The sequence below is a fragment of the Lottia gigantea genome (assembly GCF_000327385.1).
Source record: "Lottia gigantea unplaced genomic scaffold LOTGIsca_1, whole genome shotgun sequence".
NCBI classification, from domain to species: domain Eukaryota; kingdom Metazoa; phylum Mollusca; class Gastropoda; family Lottiidae; genus Lottia; species Lottia gigantea.
In genome coordinates, this window is record NW_008706746.1 from 9,267,775 (window position 1) to 9,292,126 (window position 24,352).

General features: G+C 34.0%; 1 protein-coding gene across 1 annotated transcript; it reads left to right on the plus strand.

Annotated features, from left to right (window-relative positions):
* Window positions 1-121: 121 nt before the first annotated feature.
* Window positions 122-23,324, plus strand: LOTGIDRAFT_102164 (hypothetical protein; the record flags this gene model as incomplete). The annotated part of the gene is made up of 5 exons (XM_009045997.1): window positions 122-292; window positions 15,839-16,011; window positions 21,670-21,800; window positions 22,345-22,530; window positions 23,092-23,324. 5 exons carry the CDS (start codon window positions 122-124, stop codon window positions 23,322-23,324), a joined length of 894 nt encoding a protein of 297 aa, XP_009044245.1.
* Window positions 23,325-24,352: the final 1,028 nt, after the last annotated feature.

The following is a 24,352-nucleotide window of genomic DNA, read 5'->3' on the forward strand; positions in this document are numbered from 1 at the left end:
GTAATCATTTTAAGTGGAATTTTTGAAAACTTTTTCCAGGCATAATATGTGAAATATATTATATTTAAATCCAACTTTTATTAAAATGTTTCCGTTTAATGGACAGTTATCGACAATATCCATGTTATTGTGGTATTTGGAATTAGTCAGTTCGGACAGAAGACATATACTACGGCGGACGCAATACGGGAAAGTGTCCGGTGAGGTAGAGACTCTCTCGGATAATAAGCGAATAGAAAAATACCTGGGAATTCCCTACGCCAAACCACCTGTTGGTGATCTGAGATTTGAGGTAAGCGAGTTATTATTCATGTAACTCGACAATCTTTGATAAAGTTAAGCCTTACTAACTTTTACTCTAATTTTGATTAATAAACATTTTTCTCTGTGACCTTGTACCATGCTTACAGAGATAGCAGATATGATATTTTTAACTTTACAAAAAGAAAGACGATATAAATTAAGCACAAAAATTCATTATTTACATAGGAGTCTTCATGTATTAAAATTTGATACGACATTTGTCACGTCATAAACCCCGAAAAACAGTACCTACCTGCAGCAAGTTTTTGAAGCAAAATTCTGTAACTCCTGTTATGAAGGACAGGGTGATGCCAAAACTGTAAAGACATTTGTCTTGACATTAAGGTATATTTTTAAAGTCCCCCCCCCCCTCCCGCTTCCTTTACCCTAAACAGTAAAAAAAATATTCAACAGTGACATATTTTATTTCAACGATTATTTTTTTTTAATTCAACTAAAAAGTTTAATTATCATTTGAAATGACGCATCTCTAAGCAATCTGTTCCATGATCAGACTCTAATGGGGAACTTATCCTTAGCGCTATCACAGCTATAGTATTAATAATTTTGCTTCCAAAGGATGACCCAGTGACAACTTTCAACCTCTATCTATGAATTGCAAAATGTGCCGATCTGTTTTGGATTCAAGCCGGCGATCGTGTTTATGATTTCAGTTCATTTTATTTGATAAAAGTAACGTTTTATCTTTGATCTGTTTCATAATAAATTTCAAAAGAACTTTAAACAGACTTGCAAGTGCAGAAACCCATATGTTTGTTTGTATTTGCAGTACAGGCATCGGTTATAAAATGATTTCTTTACCCATATCCTTCAGAAGCTGTGATACACTAACATCTGCTTGGTTCATTCCTGTATCAGATTCATTGATCATTTTATTAATTGTCTTTCAATTTCAATATGTTCCTCGTCTGTGCACTCTTAATATCTGATATTCATAATGAAAGTACCAAACTTGAAAATTCAGAAGAAGAATTAGATGATATTGATAGTCCAGGATAGAAGTATCCTTCCTCATTGATAGTCCAGAATAGAAGTATCATTCCTCATTGATAGTCCAGAATAGAAGTATCATTCCTCAATGATAGTCCAGAATAGAAGTATCATTCCTCATTGATAGTCCAGAATAGAAGTATCATTCCTCAATGATAGTCCAGAATAGAAGTATCATTCCTCAATGATAGTCCAGAATAGAAGTATCATTCCTCATTGATAGTCCAGAATAGAAGTATCATTCCTCATTGATAGTCCAGAATAGAAGTATCATTCCTCAATGATAGTCCAGAATAGAAGTATCATTCCTCATTGATAGTCCAGAATAGAAGTATCATTCCTCATTGATAGTCCAGAATAGAAGTATCATTCCTCAATGATAGTCCAGAATAGAAGTATCATTCCTCATTGATAGTCCAGAATAGAAGTATCATTCCTCATTGATAGTCCAGAATAGAAGTATTATCCCTCATTGATAGTCCAGAATAGAAGTATCATTCCTCAATGATAGTCCAGAATAGAAGTATCATCCCTCATTGATAGTCCAGAATAGAAGTATCATCCCTCATTGATAGTATCAATTTTCATTGATAACCCGGAATAGAAGTATCAAACGTTATTGTTAACCTAGAAGAGAAATATCAAACCTCATTGATAGCCCAGAATATAAGTATCAAACCTCATTGATAGCCCAGAAAAGAAGTATCAAACCTCATTGAAAACCCATAATATAAGTATCAAACCTCATTGATAGCCCAGAATAGAAGTATCAAACCTTATTAATAACCCAAAAAGAAGTATCAAACCTCATTGAAAACCCAGAATATAAGTATCAAACCTCATTGATAACCCGGAAGGGACTGTGAAACCTCATTCATAACCAGAATATAAGTATCAAATCTCATTGATAACCCGGAAGGGACTGTGAAACCTCATTGATAACCAGATTAGAAGTATCAACTCTCATTGATAGCCCAGAATAGAAGTATCAACCCTCATTGATAGCCCAGAATAGAAGCATCAAACCTCATTGATAGCCCAGAAAAAAGCATCAAACCTCATTGATAACCAGAATATAAGTATCAAACCTCATTGATAGCCAAGAATAGAAGCATCAAACCTCATTGATAGCCCAGAATGGAAGCATCAAACCTCATTGATAACCCGAATATAAGTATCAAACCTCATTGATAGCCAAGAATAGAAGTATCAACCCCCCTTGATAGCCAGAATGGAAGTATTAACCCCCATTGATAGCCCAGAATATAAGTATCAGCCTTCATTGATAACACAGAAAACAATTTCAAACTTCATTGATAATCCAGAATAGAAGTATCAAACCTTATAGATAACCCCAAAAAAGAAGTATCAAACCTCATTGATAGCCCGGAATGGAGTGATAACCATAATAGAAGTATAAACTCTCATTGATAGCCCAGAATGGAAGTATCAACCCTCATTGATAACCCAGAAAAGAAATATAAACCCTCATTGATAACCCAGAAAAGAAGTATCAAACTTCATTGATAACCAAGTATATAAGTATCAAACCTTATTGATAACCCAGAATAGAAGTATCAAACGTTATTGATAATAATAAGAATAAAGGTATGAAAGTTATTCATTACTTAAAGTATATAATCTTATAACCCGAACACATGTAACAAACTTTAGTGTAAACCCAAATTAAAAAAAGTACCTGATAACCTTGAACGACAGCTCATACTAACATGAACCAAAAAGTAGCCTTAAAAAGCAATACATCAGTCTCAAATTTCGAATACCTAAGAAATTTAACACAGTTTTAAATAAATATGCGATGATGATAAAGCCGAAGTTGTTAATTTCATTGTATCCCATGAATAATAATATCACATTACTCACAAAACCATTGCCCACTGCGGTCATTGATATGCAATAGTAAACAATGGGGCTCTTATATGTATATCAGGTCCTTTTGATGTGGGATTATTGTGTCTCTTTATTGAGGTATCAAATAGCTCTGAATATCTCTTACATACTCGTTAGATTACATCTTAGTAGAAAGAATATATTGACAATATTTTTATTTATTTCAAATAAACTACTAGCTGGACACCCACTGTTCTTGGTAGGTGTGAAATGCCTATGTTCAACGAAGTGTAATGGTCTTTCACTTTTCAAAGTCTTACGAATACTGACAGCTAATTACAGCTATGCACAAGCATCCGTATCATGGAGATTTGGCTAAAAAGTGGCAACTATAAATATCGAAGTATAGTATCTTGCCAAATGTATTTCAAACAACAGTACATTTTCTCGGATCATTTTCGATATATTCTTTACTTTTGCCCCTGTTACTCTTACTCTTTGCTAAAATATTGGAATATGGCTTTAAAATGTTTGAAAATCGTTCATGTAGTCTTGCATCATTCAGAGTATACAGTATAAAAATTGAACATGTTAATCAGAATTTTTAATTTCTACAACACAAATAATGGTAATAGTTTTATACAAGTATTTGTTACTGGTATATCTGTCAGTCGGAGGTGGTCTAGACAAAAACTATAAAATAATAGCAGAATTTACATCAAATCAGTAAATATATAGGTGTAATTGGCAGACAGAAGCCCACATCTTTCAATATGTTATGATATAATGTTAGAACTTGACATATTTATAGTCAAACTTGACACCCTAGTTTACATTTCAAATTACATTCTCAATTGATACAGATTTCTGCAATTCTTATTCTGTTATTTTAACACCGTGCCTTCAGTTCCAATACCCAACAATCTAAAATGTCTTAATAATACAATTTGCAGTCAGTTGTTATTTTTACTGTAATAACAAGTCTCATAAATCACGTGATTGGTAAACAAGGCGATGACCTTTTCTATAATGATCTATATAGTGACTCATTTTCGAACAAACCTCATTCCGTGATCTGTAATATGTTCATAAGATTCTTCCTCTTAACCTCTTCTCTAACAAACTTCTGTCTTATTCAAGGGATCAAACCATACCTAGCAAACCTCTTCTGTAAATACTCTCTTCGTCTAACTCTTCCTCTACCATATCTCTTATTTTTAAAAAAACACCCCCTCCCCTTATAAAACCTTTTACTGTAATAAAACTGTCACTCTAAAAAAACCTTCCTCTAACAAACTCTTCGTCTAACAAACCTCTTCCTGTAATAAACTTTTCCCTGTTCCCTTTTCCCCATTATCTATAATTCCCATTCCTCTAACAAACCTCTCCTCTTTCTGTAATAAATCTCTTCTTCTACAAAACCTCTTCCTATTACTAGTCTCTATGTCTACCAAATCTTTTCTTCTAACAAACCCTTCTATTATAAGGCCTTTCATCTACCAAACCCCTTTCTGTATTAGGACTCTTCCTCTTGGAAACCTCTTCCTGTAATAACCTCTTCCTCTTCATGGAATATTTATGGAAGATTTTTAAGTCATTGTCCTACGAAACATATAAAATCACGTGTTTTAGTTTAAAAAGCTGTTTTACTCAGAATGACTTGATTGAAATTTGATCTATCAAGCAATTGTTTTCAATTGTAAAATAAACTCATTTGAGACACGACCACCCCAAACTTTATTCCATGATTAAGTTGTTTTAATTTTTAGAACAGTGGGAATGTCAGCTGTTTCTTAAAATTGGGTTTTACAGGTTTAGTTTTTTAGGAGTATATTACATTTAACTTACATACAAGAGCTCACGTACATGCCAATGACCAATTGCCTTGGTTCAAAGCCACTTTCCATTGTAATCAAACTACCGAAATTCTCACGAAAACGTGTTTTTTCGATACAAATGGAAGTATATAACGTGACGTTAAAATGGTCTAGGAAATCCGAATCAAGCACGATCATGGAATTTGATATATTCCAATTTTTCACGTGAAGACTATGCACTTTAAGACAGTTTTATTTCAGAATTTTAAAATATTTTCGTTTAATACAAGTCATGTAGGTCTATTAAGCAAATACTAGATATGACATACTGACAATGATCGAAACAGGTCGCCCAGTTATAGTTAGGGTTGACATAAAATACCAACCGACCAATCTGCTGTAAAATGGAGCGCGAAAATTAACATTACTAATATTATGGATTAAATAACAGAACACAATTTTATGGTATATATAAATGTAAATTGTCGAAACGTTGTGTACAATAAAAGTAAGGAGTAGCATACCATAAAGCTGTGTTCTGTTATTTAATGTGATCTCTTCCCCTAAAAGGATAATATTATGAATAACTGAATTTCATACAAACGAGCCAAAATTTATGACTTTGGTGGAATATGTGGTGACGTCAGTATTATATTAAGAAGTATTTTTGTCCGGTTGACCGGTTTATGTCACCCGATTATATACGAGTAGGCCAAAGTAACATAAGATTACGAAGTACCCGACTAACATAAGTGTTTTTGTGTCTATCGGCTCTCGGGACCCTACCAACCACACAGTTCCACATTACAATAACAAAATATTTTCACTGTTAAAATAGTACACAATAAATCAATTGCAGAGCGATATCGAACTGCACAGTGTGAACCTCTGAGTAACAACATGTTTCAGGTTCTGTTTTAGTTTTTAGTTCGATTTTATATTAAATCATATCTAGATCTTTTAAGAAAATGTAACAAGGAACTCAAATATGAGTGCTGAAATTTGATGGTAATATATTATGCCAATAGACAATATTCGGCAGTTTCTATAAAGCTTAATCTGTCTCATGACGTCCAGCATTGAACGTCGAATGTCAAACCAGATGTCCTGGTGATTGATTTATGTCCAAAAGATGTCAACTTGTGGACAATTATATTGATATATTGGTGGTATGATCCAGGTGAAATAAAGTTTTTCTTATCATAATACCTATGTCAAGAATATTTCTAAAAATACAACTAAATGTGATGTAGGCTATATATATGACTATTTTAAATATATTGACGGACTGCGAGTAAAGGCGTTGATAAATCTGATATGTCAACGCGTAGGAGAACCTCATTTCACCAAATTATACCCTGACTAATTTCCAAGAAAATATTTTCCTTTAAAAACGTATTTCCCACGCTTTTTGTAATCAGCTTTCAAATGCCCTTTCAGATGCCAATTTTCTTTTGATATTTGTTGGTATGGCAGCAGACGGATAGTTATTCCTGTTAAACCTAATGATAATTATAGAATTATTCAAATAATTAGCCTCATATCAATACTGGAAGAGACGCCATAAACCAGTGCGCAAGTATATTTGACTTTTTTCTTAAATAATGTAATTAAATATTTAAATCCAATAATACTTCTTTGACGTCCATGGCAAAATTTATGTTGATAGTTTCGTTCTATTTTTCAAAAAACAAAAATGGTGTAGGCAGTAACATTTGAAAAAGTTTTAGAAAAAAACGTAGCCACTATAGAATTTTATATTTGAATTCTAAAGGAGAACATTCCGGAAATTTCAATACAATAAAATCTCTAAATATCCAAAAATAAACATGAAATAAAAATCAATTATTGTATCAACAAAAACAAAATGTCTGAAAAAAAAATTCTAGGAGCAGATTCTATCTCGCTCTTCAATTAATGTATTTGAACACTTTTTTTAACATAAAAAAAATATTGCTTTATAATCATCAAAACTGTTCATTTTTCTTCTTTCAAAAATTATGAACAATTACTTTCAACATTTTAACAGATTAATATACTCTACGGAATTTCATTTTTAAACATCAAGATTATTCCAATAACATCCTAGTACTGGTAATACACAAACATAATTTCTTCAGCGTGTCTAGGTACGTGTAGTACATGTTTCTTCCGTAAACCTCGAATTGTCATGTATCACGTGATTTTTAATCCGTCAATCAATACGCTTCCTCATACGGTTTGTTTTTGTAAATATGAACACAAGTACCTCAATATTGTGTGAGTATTATGGGTTTAATTCAAGAAATCATACACGTGTATTTGGATAAATTGACCCTGCTTTTGTCATATTATTATACTTATTTATTTATTACTATTTATTACTATTTATTACCTCTATTGATAATAAATGTTGATAAAGAGAATATCCAAGACGATGGACACGTCTTTCAGATATGAAATCATCATCATCAGGACAACTGCTTCTAGAAAATAATAGTTTTAAACAATAGGAAAACGTTCTACAACAAGATATAGTATATAATGACAGAAGTCTAATGATAACTATAACTGATTACCCCCCTTGTCAAATAAACCAGAATAAATTGAAACTGTATATTAGTATAGTAATTGGATTTATCTAACTTATTGGCAACTATCTGATGTATTGGTGTATATTATTTCTTCTAATATTTTGAAAGGTCAAGGAGTAGTTATGAAATTTAGGTTCAGAGGCAGATGCTTCTGAAAAGAAAGATGATCAATCAACTGATCGTAAAAAATTATTTTGTATGCTTTTGGGACAAATTCAAAATATTCGAAAATGGCATTAGGGAAATGGGTAAGTGAGATGCCCCCCATAGCCAGAGGTGTTCCGGGATCCTATGTTTAATTTGGATGGAGTTCGCTTGTTGTATGGTCAGCTTTTTTTTAATCATTACAAATCTCGAATTCTGGATATTAAATCTGTAGTTGCACGATATGCTAACATCTCTCAAAATCTATTTGTTATTCAGATTTCTGATGGTCACACTAATAAAATCTTTAACTATATTTAGATTCCAATTTACAGACATTCCAGTTGTATTTATTATCATATCTTTAGTGCAAATCCAACATAAATGCTATGGAACTTTTAACAAAGTTAAATACGCCCTCGGGCTTGTCACGCGAACCATCAGCCATTGTAGCATTCAAATGTTTTGAATTCTTTTAAAACAAATTCGATGATCCTTGAGGGGTATATTACACGACCACAACAATATGTTTTTAAATAATAAATGTTGTTTTACAGAATCGCCGACGGGTTTACTGCAAGGTATGACAATGCAGTTTAATTGGGCTGATTAAGATAATTATGGAATAAATAGTAATATCAACTTGGTGCATAATATGAGAATTAGAATGAGAAATAAACGACATAACAATTAAAGGGATTGTAAAGAGGTTTTCTAAATTTTTAATGTGTATATTGGAAATCGATAGCATTAATTTGCACCATTCCAATTTTCAATCAGACGTCTGTATTTCCTGCAAGTTCAGTAAAAATAAGTGTTTGATTACGTCACTAATCGCAAATATGCTGGTATCACATTGGGCTTTGGGCCTACGCGATTAGTGACATCATCAAACACTTAGTTTTAGTGGAATTGCTGAAACAACAAAGGTCTGATTGAAGATTGGAAATATGTACCAGTGTCCTCTTGGCAATGCATTGAAAATGTGTAGAGCCCAGAGACACATCATTGAGAACCAACCTCCATACGACTCGGACGTTTCTAACTTCCTTAATAGCGACCTTGTACCCTTTTTAAAAATAAACTGTTAACACAGATCAATAGGCATCAAGATTAGCCGATATTTTAAGTTTCTTTCTGTTTCTTTCTTAAATGCATTTGACCTTTCAGAGAAGACTGAAGTTTTAAGCTTTACTATTTTTATAGATGTCAGTTTTCAACAGGAAGATAATACTTCGGTAGAGTGTTTTGCTTTGCATTGGGCAGGCATTCTAGCAACCCCATTTTACAAATTAGGGCTTTGACTCCCCAGTCTATAACTTAATACATGGTGATAATGTACTGTTATTGTATTATGTAATGGGGATATTTTACTACCAGTATTTGTAATGGAATAAATACAGATTTAATAGTAGAGGCTTATAAACGTGAGAAGAATTAAACTTGGATTGGAAATTTGGTAATATGACGGAAAGTTTATAGATTGGTGGTTAAATACGCGAGCTGAAAGGATCGTGATATTTTCTATAGATCTGATGGAATTCGATCAGCCTGCTCGTTCCACTGACCTCGTGCCATACTTCCCTTTTTACAACTGGAACACAACTACCACTATTATAGTAAAAAATACACCCGGTCTCAAAAACACTGTCATTTGTCCGAAATCGTCAGAGATTATTCTGAACCTTATAATTTTCTCTTCTTATTACACTGAGTAAGAGTTTCAAACGTTAGACATAAGCGGTTTGTTTAAAATATCAAAATTAGATGGCTCTGTGAAAACTTAAAGGGATTGTAAATAGGTTTTCTAAATTCTGTAAGTGCATCAGGGACACTGAAAGCATCAATTTACACCATTCCAATTTTCAATCAGACGTCTGTGGTTCCTGCAATTACACTGAAAACACTCAAATGTTCAAAATTGGAATGGTACAAATTGATGCTATTAGTGTCGCTGATACACATAAAAAAAAATAGAAAACCTTTTTACAGTCCCTTTGATACTACTCTTCTCTTATAGTACACTTAAAAAAAACCAAAAACATTAATCTTGAAGGTTAGTCAACCCCCGTGGCTGACCGACACTATAGTTAACGGAAATGCATGCTCTGTCTCGCTATCAACTCTCCATGATGATCAGTTATGTGCGCAGAAACTTGTTGAGACTAATCTAAGAAGCCTTATTATCCTTATTAATGCATGGTTACATGTGATTTAGGGATTCGGTCGATACAGCATTAACAGTGTCAGCAATGGAGGACAATTATTGCCGCCTTTCTGTAGAATACAACAAAACAAAAATAGTCGAGTTGACAGTTTATGTCCTTCAAAACTGCAAGGGCATGAAATCGATTGCTTAATACCTCATAAAATGAAAAACCCAGACCATATCAAATTAATTTTATGTGTAATAATTCTCAACCTAATTGGTGCGATGTGATCAGCTGGGGCCGTTGGGAATTAACCACCCACCTTGTTATGTGATATTGCGGATTGTTAAAGGTTAAGTTTTAGCCAATTGTAGAATTAACTATTTACTTTGTATGAAAATAATATAATACCTGACAATATTTCAACATTTTACTGGATTGTGGGCAAAATCAATCATTGAGACATTTTGAAAAATACCAAAAAGGTCAAATCACCAACAAGATCATTTGTTACAATACTGTGAAATATCTCGTCTTGTTAGACAAATTCATTTTGCCGATTACTGAATGTCAGATGTGTCAGCGGTTTCTTGTATAAGAAAAACGAGTACATAACAGGTAACTGTGGGTTGTTGAAGGAGGGATTGGGATGAAGGGTGACATGTAGTTAGAAATTGACGATCAGTTACGTGAAATGAAATATAAGTTGTAATGTTTCGTCCTCCTCTTGTTGCACATTAATGGACTGAAAGACACTAATGCCATGCGATGTGTAATAATGAAATGTTCTCAAAGAAAGCAGCAAATGATCTCAGCTGTTCATTCCAAACTAAAAGGCCTATACGACATTCCCGAATGCACAGTCTAACTCAAATTAGACCAAACATTCGTCAAAATAACATTTTGACCTACCCCTGCTTAACCAATCGAATTTTTACCCTCTCCAGCGCTGGAATTTTTGAGAGTGAAGGAATTTGATTCAGATGTCATCAGATTAGGTCAGAAAGGGTATTGTTTAAGAGGCCAGTCTTTAGACCCTAACTGAAGTGGCTATATTAAAATTAAATGTAATAAAAAAAACGAATGAAAGTTTGGTCTACCTTTAAAGATGGGTTTTCTTATTATCTAGTGTTAGATTAAGCAAACTATTTGATTGATTGGTTTTTCTTATCATGTTCTTATTGCATATAATTAAGAGTTTTAATCTACCATAAACGTCCATGTATGTACAGTCTGGATAAACAAAAAAGTAAACTCTTTGACCTTTCATGATCGGTCACTCATTGGAATTCTGTTGGTAATTCTCGTCTAATTTAGCTACTTTCTTCTCATATAAGTATTATAGCATTTTCATAAATGAAAATAAGGGAACCCATCTTTAATTAGACTGCCGAATACAGTACGAAAGTACTTCCTGGACCTATTCCTGTTATCAAGGTATCTGACCCGGATATTCATGATTCGATTTGTTAATCCAATGCACCAATGTCTGTACCTTGCCACAAAAATTTCGCAATTCGGTAGACATCTCAATCACAAAATCAAACTGTATTTATCCAGGCACAAATTGAGTCAATTGGTTGAAAAGCTTCAAGACAATTTGATTTATTATAGCCCGATTATCAGGATTGGAGCGTTATAATGGAATTGTTTGATAGACATTTAGAGTTAATTATGTAATGTAACAGTGTAAGTGTATTCTCATTGACACAAACTGTTGATTCAGTTGGATAGATTCTTTACACTGTAAAAATTGTCGGTAAAATAATGGTAGAAATCGAGCTGTTCACAAACTATCACGTCGGATGTCGAATAACAAAAGACGGGTAGATGTGAATGCATGAATACATAATTATTTTGGTTTGCGCATAGCTACAGCGAATGGTGTGCATTGGATTCCTCCGTTCTCTTTGTTAAGTAACCAGGCTCTGTCGCTTGTCAAACTTCCTTTGGCATAAAACAACGTGCGATATTGGGTCATTATACAAGGTGATTACCAAAATTGTACAGGCCTAGAGTGGAACAAATACTTGGGAAATACGTTCTGGATCTGCTGGGTATTTTTCTTTTCTGTTCTGATCTGAAATAAGATAACAATAACTCGTCCAATGAGCATGCAGTTATGTATACAGGTTGATTACTTTTTCGAAAATGCATATTTGCTTATAGACATGGCGTGAAACTTTCTTGTAGACTCTAGTATGGACTATCTTACAATTCTATCTATTGCTGGTGGTATTGGACGGGGCAATACTGTGTGCTATGCCTGTAGAATGGTGAATATTCAGTCCTATTTGTCTTGCTGTACTCAGTGTCTCAATCCAGTGGTCTTCCCTAGCTTGACTTTATTTCGTTTTTTCATCCTCTGCCAAGTCAATTAGGCTACCGTGCGCTCATGCATTGTTCTGATGGGCTGAATGTTAGAGAAGACCATTTCCTTGTGTATTGGACGTAATTTTGTAAAATAAAGAGTTTAATATTATTGAAAAGGGTTAGTGTAAGATCGGCTGATGAATGGTCGTCCAAGTTAAAATGAAAAGATACAAACTGTTGCATCAGTTATTCCAGAATGACACAGAGACACTAATGGTTTGTATCGTCATTAGCCTCAATTTATTTTGAACATAAATGTTTTACAGTGTAATAACCGATATCGGAATATAGGACACCAATCACGAGCAGACTACAGATCAAATATTCGAATTTGACTAACATATTCATTAAACTGTACTTGAAGATCTCCTTGATTTCAATCATTCCAATAGAAATTAGGTGACTCGGATATCAATTTGTTTGAGTCCTGTCATCTATCCCTCATTTTTCATACAATTCGATTAAAAGAAAGTCTCCATCAATCGTAGTAATACTGATAGTGAACTGACTGTTTGAAGTTTGATTCTGACGGACTACAAGGGGATAAAGAGTCTGTTAATGTCGATTAAAATGATTTACAGAATGGATAGACACGATTACACCTGGTTATCATTTTTAAATTATTCAAACACAGAGAAAATCAATGTTCTATTAAATCATAGACACTTGAACGTATTTTGCTAAGGTCATCGTAAAGTACGATTATATAACGTATTATTTTGACGCCAAACCTTTAGATTGTGATTGGAACATTTTCTCACAACACTTTGCACATGGAAAGCATGCTTCATGTGTTATTTCAGTCAACTCGATGCGAGCGCATTGCTTTTTATGAAGTTAGGGCATAACAACATCTTGCGGAATTTATTGAAAGCCTATCTGCTTAAAACAGAACAAGTATAATGCAACCTTACTTCTGGTCACCAGCATCAAAACACTGACAGAAAATCAGTTCTGCTCTATGTTTGTTTTTACGAACAGGTACTACTAACCTAGGTCTAATTCTATTACGATGTTCATAACTTTACCAACGACCTTGGTGGATCTGTACGATATCGCACTTAAATTTGTTTTGATCTAATCTGTTTGTCTCTCAAACTAGTAATTAATGATGTCATGTAGCCATTTCCTATAGTAATTTTCTAGAATAATAAGAGAACAGCCGGTCATTATCTATTATAATGCCCGGCTAATATACCATTCTTTATCTTCTTAATCGAAGAGTTTCACTTCCGGTAAAACACAGGATCGATGTTAATTGTTTTTACAAGATTTGATTGGTGTAAATCATTGTAGGGTAGTTTATTGGAAAGTCATCAAAGTCGAGTATGGCCTGTGACTTTAAGTTGAAATTACTGTTGTTGTCTATAAAATAGGATAATTTATTCTGAATGTTTGTGATTTATCCTCTACTAACGATTCACTTTCTCTGAAACACGTTCAAACTCTTGAAACCAGAAATTCAAGAAGAGACGATGTCTGGTCTGACATACTTTTATATAAGAAATAATTAGGCCATTGATCGTCTCCACGTGTAGACAATTGTGCAGAATAGCGGTTTTTGACCTTACAAGTTATTTTTTTTTTTTTGATTTATTTTTCATAAGCTGTAGCTAAGATGGATTTGGCGTTTTGAAACGTATGGCGCCATGTATGTTGTGAAAACTCAAATCATAAAACCATGCTTTGCGCCATTTTTCTTGGTAGCTGACAATGAGCAGAACAACGTGTTAACTAATAAGGATCGTTGCGTAAGGATCGTTGCTTAGGACTAGCTCGTAGAACGGATCTTTCAATTCCCGAACATACAGAACGTTGGCAGTGAAAATCTGTACCTAACCCATTACAGTTTATATATATTATATCCAATTTCTCCGAGGTCCCGCCTTGGGAAAACACCTCTCATAACACATCCCACCACTTCAGACACTTTAAAGAAACGGTCCTGCTATCAGATGATTGTCTTATAATATTAAAATTAATAGGCCAAATACCATGTTGGAGTTATTTTAAAAAGTGATAGGACATGTTTATTTACAAATCAAACACAGTTTATATAAATTTTTAACGCGTGAATAAACGGTTATGAAAAGGGGTTATTGGGGTTAAGTAATATGGGTAGAACATTAGTTATGTTATTTATATTATAATATTATATATTTATATAACCTGCACGTACCTCCTCCACTGAACAATAACACCGTGATATAAACCACGTGTTCACACAACCAGCAAGACCAACATCGGTTACTAAAAATCATTTCAGAACATTTCTCCAGCGTCTGGAAGAGATCGCCTACATAATTTAAGCTTTTAGATTTTAGTTGTGGTTTTTTATTTTTTGAGATCTACCCTTTTATGAAGACCATATTGAAAGATAAATTGCTTCAAATGGCAAACATGGCCAACTTTATTAGAGCTTTTAGATTTTATTTTTGATAATTGTTTTTATTACCATCCTTGTTTCATGAATGTATTAAAGGAGTCTCATCGTATGGCAGAGATCGCCAACAATATTAAAGCTTCTAGATTTATTTTTGATAATTGATCGTTTGAGGTCCACTCTTTTGTGATGACAAGCATAAAATGACGAGTTTCATCGTATGACAGATATCACCAAACATCACCAGTGTTTTATTAGTGTCACCCTTGTTTCACGACCGCTTCAAGCAGTTGCATGGTGACCATCACAAACTAAATTAGAGCTCTTAAATTGTACTTTTTATAATTGAGATTTTTAATACCACCCTTTTATTGCGACCTCAGTCCATTCTATAAAACAATAAGAATCTTCGAAAATATAAAATAATAAGCAACCATTCTCAATCAAGTAATTTAACCCATATATTTTTGACCGAATCTGTCATATTAATGACATATGACATTAACCGTGAGGAAGTGAGAGCGGAATTCCATTAAAAAGTCAGACAATTTGAATCTCGAGACAGATAGTGACAGTAATAAACAGTGTTTAGGAAGTGAAAACAACCCTGGGCTATAATATACTACTATTAAGGTTACACAGTACGTTATAGTATTAGATCTATTGGTTCATCACAACATTACGTAAACTTTGGTTCCTTATATTCTAATATGTAAGACCCGTCGCAGCCGAAATGAGCACACGGCCATGTCAAGAAATTGGTCGTCTACCAGTTGCTAGCAGTCATTGAAAATAAAGTACGATCTGAGCCATCCTTTAAATTCAAACTATTTATTTAACATCTCAGAATTGCAAGTGACCCTCTCTTTAAAGGAAGTCTACTTTTGTTAAGATTAATCTTTGAATTCGAGACTTAATTGCGAAAGAAATGCAGCTGGACATATTGCGAAATACATTATAATTCCATGGGGCTTACAGTTATAAACTCTCAAAGGATTAATCAAGAACGTTCTGAAAGCAACTGTCTCTTTTAACAGTTCTGGTTTTAAAAAACAATCATGGTTGCTAAATGTCACAGAGAACCTTGCATCCTGACCTCACAAAACTGTGATATCGCAAGGTTTGGTCTTGCCACTTTACATGAAAGATTAATGCATGGCACAAGGGAAGTTTATACCTGGGGTCTGAATACTTTTCTTCAATTTTGCTACATTGTGTTTACCTGTTTTTCAGCCGCCGGAACCTCCTGAACGATGGGAAGAAGATATATTAGAAGCCTATACTCTACCTCCTGCTTGTGCTCAGCCTGATATGGGTGTATTGTATATAGATCATCATGTACCTGGCTTCAATGTAACTAGTGAAGATTGTTTATATTTAAATATTTATACACCATGGGTAAGATTGTTTTTCTGTTTATTTTTATAAATTACAATCTATATCGTCTTTTATCAATCTAATTGAAACTTCATTTAATCCAAAATTTTGTCTTACCATTTCTGGAGAAAGATTGTGTACAATAGTAACCAGATACCCTCATTGTCGATGAATTCAGTAACAGCATTACCACCTCATTGTTAACGATCAACTCCCTGATGATGGTTCAATACAGACCAGAACAGGTTTCGGAACCTTGTGTGTATTACCTTGGAAGGAATTGGGCATTCCGTCCTTTAAGTATCTAGCAGCGACCTGACAAATGCGAAGGTCGGTCAGGAAGGCTACGAAAATTCCCATTTGTCATCAGAAGCTTTTAGTAAAGTATGAACGATCCTGACGTGGAACAGATTAAAGCTGCCAATGGTAGCTAAAATTGAATTTTTTCAGCTTGAGAAACAAATAAATTTCGTTTTAATGTTAGTTTTTCTACGTCTAACAAGTTCTCGCTGATTGTCTTGATTGTCATTATAACTGCCAGGCACCATACTAAGACTTGCAGATATAATTGACAGCAATATTGCCCGATTAAAAGTTAAAGATAAGGTAGTGTTATCCGACATTTAATCAATATATTGGTAATTTCAAGTTTAATTGATGGGTATTATTAGTTGTGATTTCGACATTCAGTGATAATATAAACCTCGCAACACAGTCTGTATAGGGTGAAGACATCAACATTTGTTGTTATTTATATCGTTCTACAATGTATTGAGCGCTATTTTAACAGTGAAAATATTTTATAATTGTAATATTACTTAATTAGAGTACTTTGAATTGTATTTAAACGGTTGTGACCAGTGTTTAGCGATCAACAACTTACTGAAGAATTTATACTTATAGCAAAGAGCGGCGAAAGGCTCATGTGAATTAGGACTGAAAATGGCTTAAGTTTATGCTTTTCGCAGAAGATTTCTTTAATTGCTAGATCTTTTTCTAAATTATGCTATAGGGTGCAGGAAAATTCGTGTCACAAATAGTACTTCACAAAGTAGAAATGGAGCCCAAGCGCATTTTAGACGACTATAACTCTTTAAGCTTAACTTTTTAGTAAATTAACTTTAAAACAGTGCAGTTGTATTAATTTTAAACTTATTGTGTCGTGAAAATTATAAATAGAAACTTTAAGACATTCATGTAGGTTTAGTAATTTTAGAAATATATATAAGTATGAATATGATCATTTATGAAAGAGCATATTAGTTTAAAATGTGATATTCTATACTAGTAATTCACACTATAATGCCAAGATACATATAAATACTCATGGAAACTATTTCTATTGCCGGTTAATTGTCGTAGGTGTAAATTGAATATCTTTAATATCCAGGTAAATTTCTTTAAAAACTTTCATTTATATTATTTTATAGATAAGGTTGAGCAAATAGAAAGAGGCTTTAAAATAATAACTAGGGGTAATGTCATAGTGTATGAATTGATGGTGAGTTGTTTTGTTTAAAACCTTGAGTGCCATCATGGAAAAGTTTAGGTTAATGAATTAGTCCTGATATCGTTTGCAATTTCTAAAGCATATACCTATCTCAAAGGGGAACAGTTTCGCAGACCAGTTACCAGGTTATGAACTTGCCACCCGTTCAGATACACACATTATTATGTATAGCATTAGTAACTAATGATCATTAGTCATCATGGATACCAACAATTTTCCAATATCTTAAATACTATTCTAATTCTCTCCTTTCTTCATGGAGTAATTTTTAAATTTGAGAAATAGTTTCTGTGATCCGATATAGTGAACCATTACTACATAGACTCGGTTGACACGTTAATCCTCTCGTTAATAAGTAAGTTGTAGAAATGATCAATGAGTTCCAAATTATCAAAGTAACTAAGAATCTTGAGTTGTCTTTTGGGGAGTAGTTTTTCTCGGATTAAAAAGCCATTTATCAGATGAAGATAAACTTTAAACTCAAATAATGAAGTAGATTTGAATTATTGGGTGTCTTTAAAGTGGTATCACGTAAAGGATGAACTCACGTCGACTGGCGATTCCAAGCATCTCAACAGATCTGTCATATCGAGAAAGTGCATGACCATTTATTTAAATTTTCTAGGACTTCAAAGGCAACGAGGATTTTCGTCTACCGGCAATTGATTATATAATTGTGCCAGTTGCTGACAGTAGTAGAAAAAAAACAAGTTGCTTTTAGAATCTGCTGGTCGCAAGGTCGACCTGAATATCCCTATTGAATAGTGATGGCCATTTTGAGCACGACGTGCTATCCCGTTGCTAATACAAAGTATTTAAGAAATTTCAAATGTTGTTGTTGAAATGTGGTAAAAGGAATTACCACATGACGAGTTTGAAAGGCTCTACTGTCTCTTTAAAATGGTGTCTGTTACTTCCGGTCCCATATCTTCACGTTGATACCCAATTCAAATGCCACGTATGGTCTATTAATATCTATTCATATGTGATTAAGAATTAGAGAAATGACTTAATATGTCTAGAAAATGACATATTAAAATTTGATCCCGTGTCTAATCTAGGATTATATAGAATGTGGAGATATTTAGTAGAAGTTTACTAAATTACATAATGGCATGAAGTACTCGTAATTACCAGTATATAATATAATTGGTTAATCTTCACCTTTAAAGTTCAGGATTGTAATAATTGTTTGAAGTTAGAATTTATTCTCGCCTTTCTGGATTAGAACAACCCCCCCCCCCCTTCCCCCTCCCTCCCTCCGATCGCGACTATTACCCTCTAAAATTCAAATGGGAAGCCGAGGTGCTCGAACCATTTCAGAAACTTTTTATCACTTCGGGCACACAGGTACAACTATAACCTGTCATCAATAGAAATATCAAATCTGCTAAAGGCAATACAATGATATATATACGTCGGAATAACAGCAGCACACTGGTCGTATAACATATGTTTATCATGTGCTATAAAACTACAGTAAGGTTTCCTCTAGATTCCGGTACCGACCACATGTCATAATAAACAGAAAATTTAACCCATGTCTAATAACATGTTAAGAATTCCTCTTTATACAATTGTTATAGTTTTTATCTATATTGAAGAACGATCTCTTATCAGAAACAATATTTCCAGTTGTTTGACAGGTTAACCATTTGTGTATTGCAACATCGTAGTTGGACGTTCATTTGGGGTTGGCATTTGCTAAAGTTGTCTTTGATCTGCAAATTCTATAGTTTCATCTAAATCAAAGAACCAACTGATTAAGACAGAAAGAGAAAAACAAATAAAAGCAATCCCACGTTTTTATTCTGACCGTCCTCTGTCAGCGAACTGAAAAGAGTCAGTAACTTTCGGGCTAATTTCGACGTGGTTAAAGAACATAACGAACAAAAACTAAAGACACAACGGCTGTTGACCACATTAAAGCTGTGTGGTTTCAAATTATTCTGTGGATATCAACACGTTCCTTACATAATACCACTATCGGTATTTTATACGCTATCTTATATATCCCACTATTATTCTTACCAAAAGGTTTCTGGCAAACTTTTGAATTTTCAAGAAGCGTTGAACAGCTGTATGTATGAAATTTCCACTTTTTACCCCGAAATCTTCTTTTCTCACAGATGTAAGGAATAAAACACAATGTTTTTATATGTAAAGATCTCTCAATGTATACAATAGAATAGAATTTGGTCGGTTATCTATTTGACAAGTTTATGTTGCAGAAGGTTGAATTATGTGCAAGTTTTAGCCTAAGTTACATTACATGTTTGATTCCCAACTTCTCGAGATATTGCTAATATTCCCAACTTCTCGAGATATTGCTAATACTTTGAAAATTAAAAAACTATTTAAAGGTGGGTTTCCTTATTTTGTAGTGTCAAATTAAGCAAACTATTTGATTAATTGATGTTTCTTATGAATTATCGTGTATTCTTTATCGCATCATTATCTTCCTATTATAATTAAGAGTTTAAACTAATCACAAATGTCCATGTATGTACTGTCTGGATAAACAAAAGAATACTTTTTGACCTTTCTTGATCGGTCACTCATTGGAATTCTGCTGGTAATTCTCTTCTAATTGAGCTAATTTTGAAGTAAGTATGAACATGTGAGACGAACTGGTATTTTTCAAGTCATTAGAACACTTCTACTAAATATGCATATAAGTATTGGCATTTTCATATTCATAAATGAAAATAAGGGAACCCATCTTTATATTTATGAAAACGGCAATGTTTCAGTATCTTACCATTAGCTTGAAATTAATTTAATACCATTATTTCAATTCAAAAGATTTTCCTTCATTTTTTTTATTTGACCATTGGATCTACATGTTTCATTGTAAAAGGAAAAAAAATGTAAAATAACTTATTCTTCAAAATTTCATTCTAAAAAATGTGAAAATGGCATTAAAAATCATATTCAGCATCACATGAATAACATAATAAAATTCAGATATCTCAATTTTTAAGAAAAATAAAAGAGGTGCGGGCAGTCTTTTGATAACCTCTATAAACAATTTTATCTGTATCATATTCAAGCACCTGTCAATCAAACTTAAGAATACTTGAATTAAAGGTTAAGACGAGAGGCTTAAATATCGTCATTTCACTGTAGCGAGACGAGATTTGGATACAATCTAGTCTAATTAAGGCGGGAGAATGAACGAGCACATGGTTGAAGTAGTTTTAGGTGAATATGATAGGTTTATGTTAGGTACTGATACAGTCGGGATGTAATTTTGACAGAAAATGATTTATTTAGCTCTTGTTTATATAAACTGTTAATTCCATAACATCTCAATTATATCCTGCCGACCATCTGAAAAGAAGGCACCGGTTTTTACATGACGTAAATACACCCTGGCAGTTTTATCTTGAAATAATTTGAATCTTTGTGGCTATCCAATCCATTGGAATAATAGGCTACTGTACAAGTTTATCTGTACTCTATTACACTATGTTTGTTCTGCATCGTTTCTTTGGCGAGTCTTCTTCGATTAACCTATAAGATTATACTTACTTCGAGGAGCTCGACAAAAATCTTCATAGATACTACACTCTGCGACTGGGTTTATCAATCGGGTATCCCTCATAGGAAGCACCCACAGTTTATAATTTAAACAATACTTATTTTCTATAATATCAATTACATCGAATACATAATATAACTGGGTTCAGAAACAAGAACACGCTTATATAAACCCGTCTCCATATAACATATATATAAATATGAAATAAATTTAAATTTAACAAATAACAATCCACACTTAAAGTATATACATTATACAATTGAGTAAAGTGTATAAGGTTTGAGAAAGGGGGTGTTTATATGTAATAATGAATAATAATAATAATAATAGTTGTGATTGCTGAAAGGCAGAGAGTCGGGTAGTTGGTCATCGTCATATATTTCTGTGTCATTCACGTGACAAGCCACAGTCGGATAGAAGTAGAATGTATGAGAACATGTATGTTCAGTTTATAACGTTAACTATTCATTCCTTACGGAGTCAATAAACCCGTGGAATTGAGGCGTCAATACAACATCTGAAATGTATGCCTACATTCTCCAGTGCACATTTTGACTTGGTGGTGTAATTGTGAAAACAATAAACAAGATCACAAATAATCTTTTTTTTCTTACAGCATGGTTATCATACTAGACGGTATCCAGTGATGGTGTTTATACATGGTGGTTCCTATGAGAATGGTATGGGTGCCATGTTGGAGGGTGGTTACCTCGCCTCTCAAGACATCGTAGTGATAACTTTTAACTACCGACTAGGACCTTTAGGTGAGACATTAGGATGCAATATGCAATTACGGTAGAATACAAATTGGTAAAATATTGATGCTGTAATTTTATATACCACTAAATGTTAACTGCATCTCCGTTATCGAATTGGTCTTTGATTGATGGGTTATCATCAACGTCACGTTGTCCAAAGGAAACTTTCTGAAAGTACACACCAAGTTAAATCACATTTCACTCACTTTACGGAGTTCTTGACCAGTGGCGGCGCCGGTGGGGGATATGGTTTGCACCCCCAATTGTACCCCTAGTTCATTTGCTAACAAACTTAAAAATATCATTTTTTATACGTTTTTTCCCCAAATGTGTCAGAATGCACCACATCCAAACTATTTTCCAGAGAACCCTCTCAGACGCTTCTTGGGAGGCTTGCATCTATGGCGCTTCCACGTTTTGTATACTCAACCTGGAGTCTCAGGAGGCTGGAACCGCCAACTGATCTTGACGGTTTGTTTATTGTGAAGAAAGATTCAAGCACTAATGACCCAGACAACAACAAGTTAGACAGCAAAATTCTCTGTTACAGGTTTTCTGACAGCGTATGATAATGATATCCCGGGTAACTATGGAATGCTGGATCAAATTCAAGCATTGAGATGGGTGCAAGAAAATATCCACGTGTTTGGTGGAGATCCAAATCAAGTTACAATTGATGGACACAGTGCTGGAGGATGCTGTGTTGGTTTGTTGATGCTCAGTCCTTTAGCGAAGGGTAGGTACTGGGCCACAGGAAGCCTGTGCGGGTGTTTGTGACACATATGATTGTTTATAAAAAACGTTAACATTTAGGGATATCAATATAGGCGATTCCGTTGCTCTTCAGATTAGGTCTGCCCACAGATCAGAAAGAAGCAAAGATTAAGCTGCTGTCTAATGATGAAGCGGAAGGATAATTATTTCTATGGAGTAATTGATAGTTTCAGCTACGTGCCTGACGATTAAGGTCTCCTCTGTTTCCACTATGGTGGGTCTGAAAGAGCATCGAAGACTTTGTACCATTGTTGGTCCACCAAGTTTCAAATTCAAATAGGCTTACTTTACGTATAGCATTTAGACACCAAATGATTCAAAAACAACATTTGGTTTGGAAAACGACATCTATTCGAAAGGCACCTGAAATCCCCAGTTCACAAGTTTTATGCTGACAAACTATGTGTTGTTCCTGAACAAAATTACCTCTGACCTGTTAACCGTTCCTGCATTGGCTCAACTGAAGGCAGAAAACTACATTTAATTTTAAAAGATTTGCCTGATTCCTTTTTACCAATTATAGGTCTGTTCACCAATGTCATTCAACAAAGTGGTTCTCCGTTTGCCCATTGGGCAGTTCACCATAGCCATAAAACAATGGGATTTTACTCCAAGAGTTTTATAGCTTCAATGGGATGTATGATGAATACATCAAAAGACATCAAGGCATGTCTGAAATCTGTACCACAAAGAACAATTGAAAGAGTGATACTGGAATATGAGGTAAAGTATTATGAATTGTACCCGTCGTATTAGGATTCATCAATGACCCTTTGGAACTTGCACTTGATGACAAACCAATGGGTTCTCTAGTGCCTAATCACTGACCCAGAATTGTTATGATGTGGCAGAAAGAAACACCTATTTCACAAGGATAACATCTTCGGTTCACAAATATTCTTTATTACACCTTATTGGTCCTTGACCAGACCTCTTGGTATTAATCCATCTTGGATTATCAATCAAATGGCATTATATTCATTTTTCAACGCTTTAACTGCCTGTGCTACAAAACAACTCTGGCATTTTCCATGTTTAATATGGATATTGACCTCTTGCTGTAATTGTTCCTAGCATTCGAAATAGATACCAATGATCCCAAAAAGCCCGTTATCAAGAGTGGTGTTGGATTATCTACTCGACAGCATTCCTGCAAAATTGAAAGAAAGGTTGTTATCCTAGTGATATATTGATGGTTTTTACTAAACCTTACACTTATTGTAGATCAGCACATTTTGAGATTTTGTATTTATTGATTGGTTTGTGTGTTGCAGACTCCAATGCCATTAGCGCCTGTATTTCGACCAGTTGTCGATGGAACCTTCTTACCAGACCTTCCAGAAAATCTGGTGAAACGTGGTAAAATCAATGGCAAGAATTTTCTTACTGGTGCCACGAGTGATGAAGGTCTTACTGCGGGTATGTATTGAATCATAGATTCTACCCTTAACTGAGTCAACCGATATGATCGATGTATTCGACTATGCGAACTTGCCTTTTAGGATTCGTTGCCAAAACAACACATGACATTAATTGGAGGTAACTTTAAATGCGTAGTCACATTTAGAAGTAGAACAATTAGACAAACTTACGCACACTCTTCATTATCATAATCTAAGCGTGACAAATAGTATAATACATCAAAAGGAAATATTCCCTGGCTATTTCAGCAAGTTCCCGAATTCAGATGTTTTCTGTAATAAAGAAAGGACCAAGAAAACTGATGGCTTTGATGAACTGTTTCAGAGGAGATTTACCAAAAATAGAAGGCATTATGGGTAAGA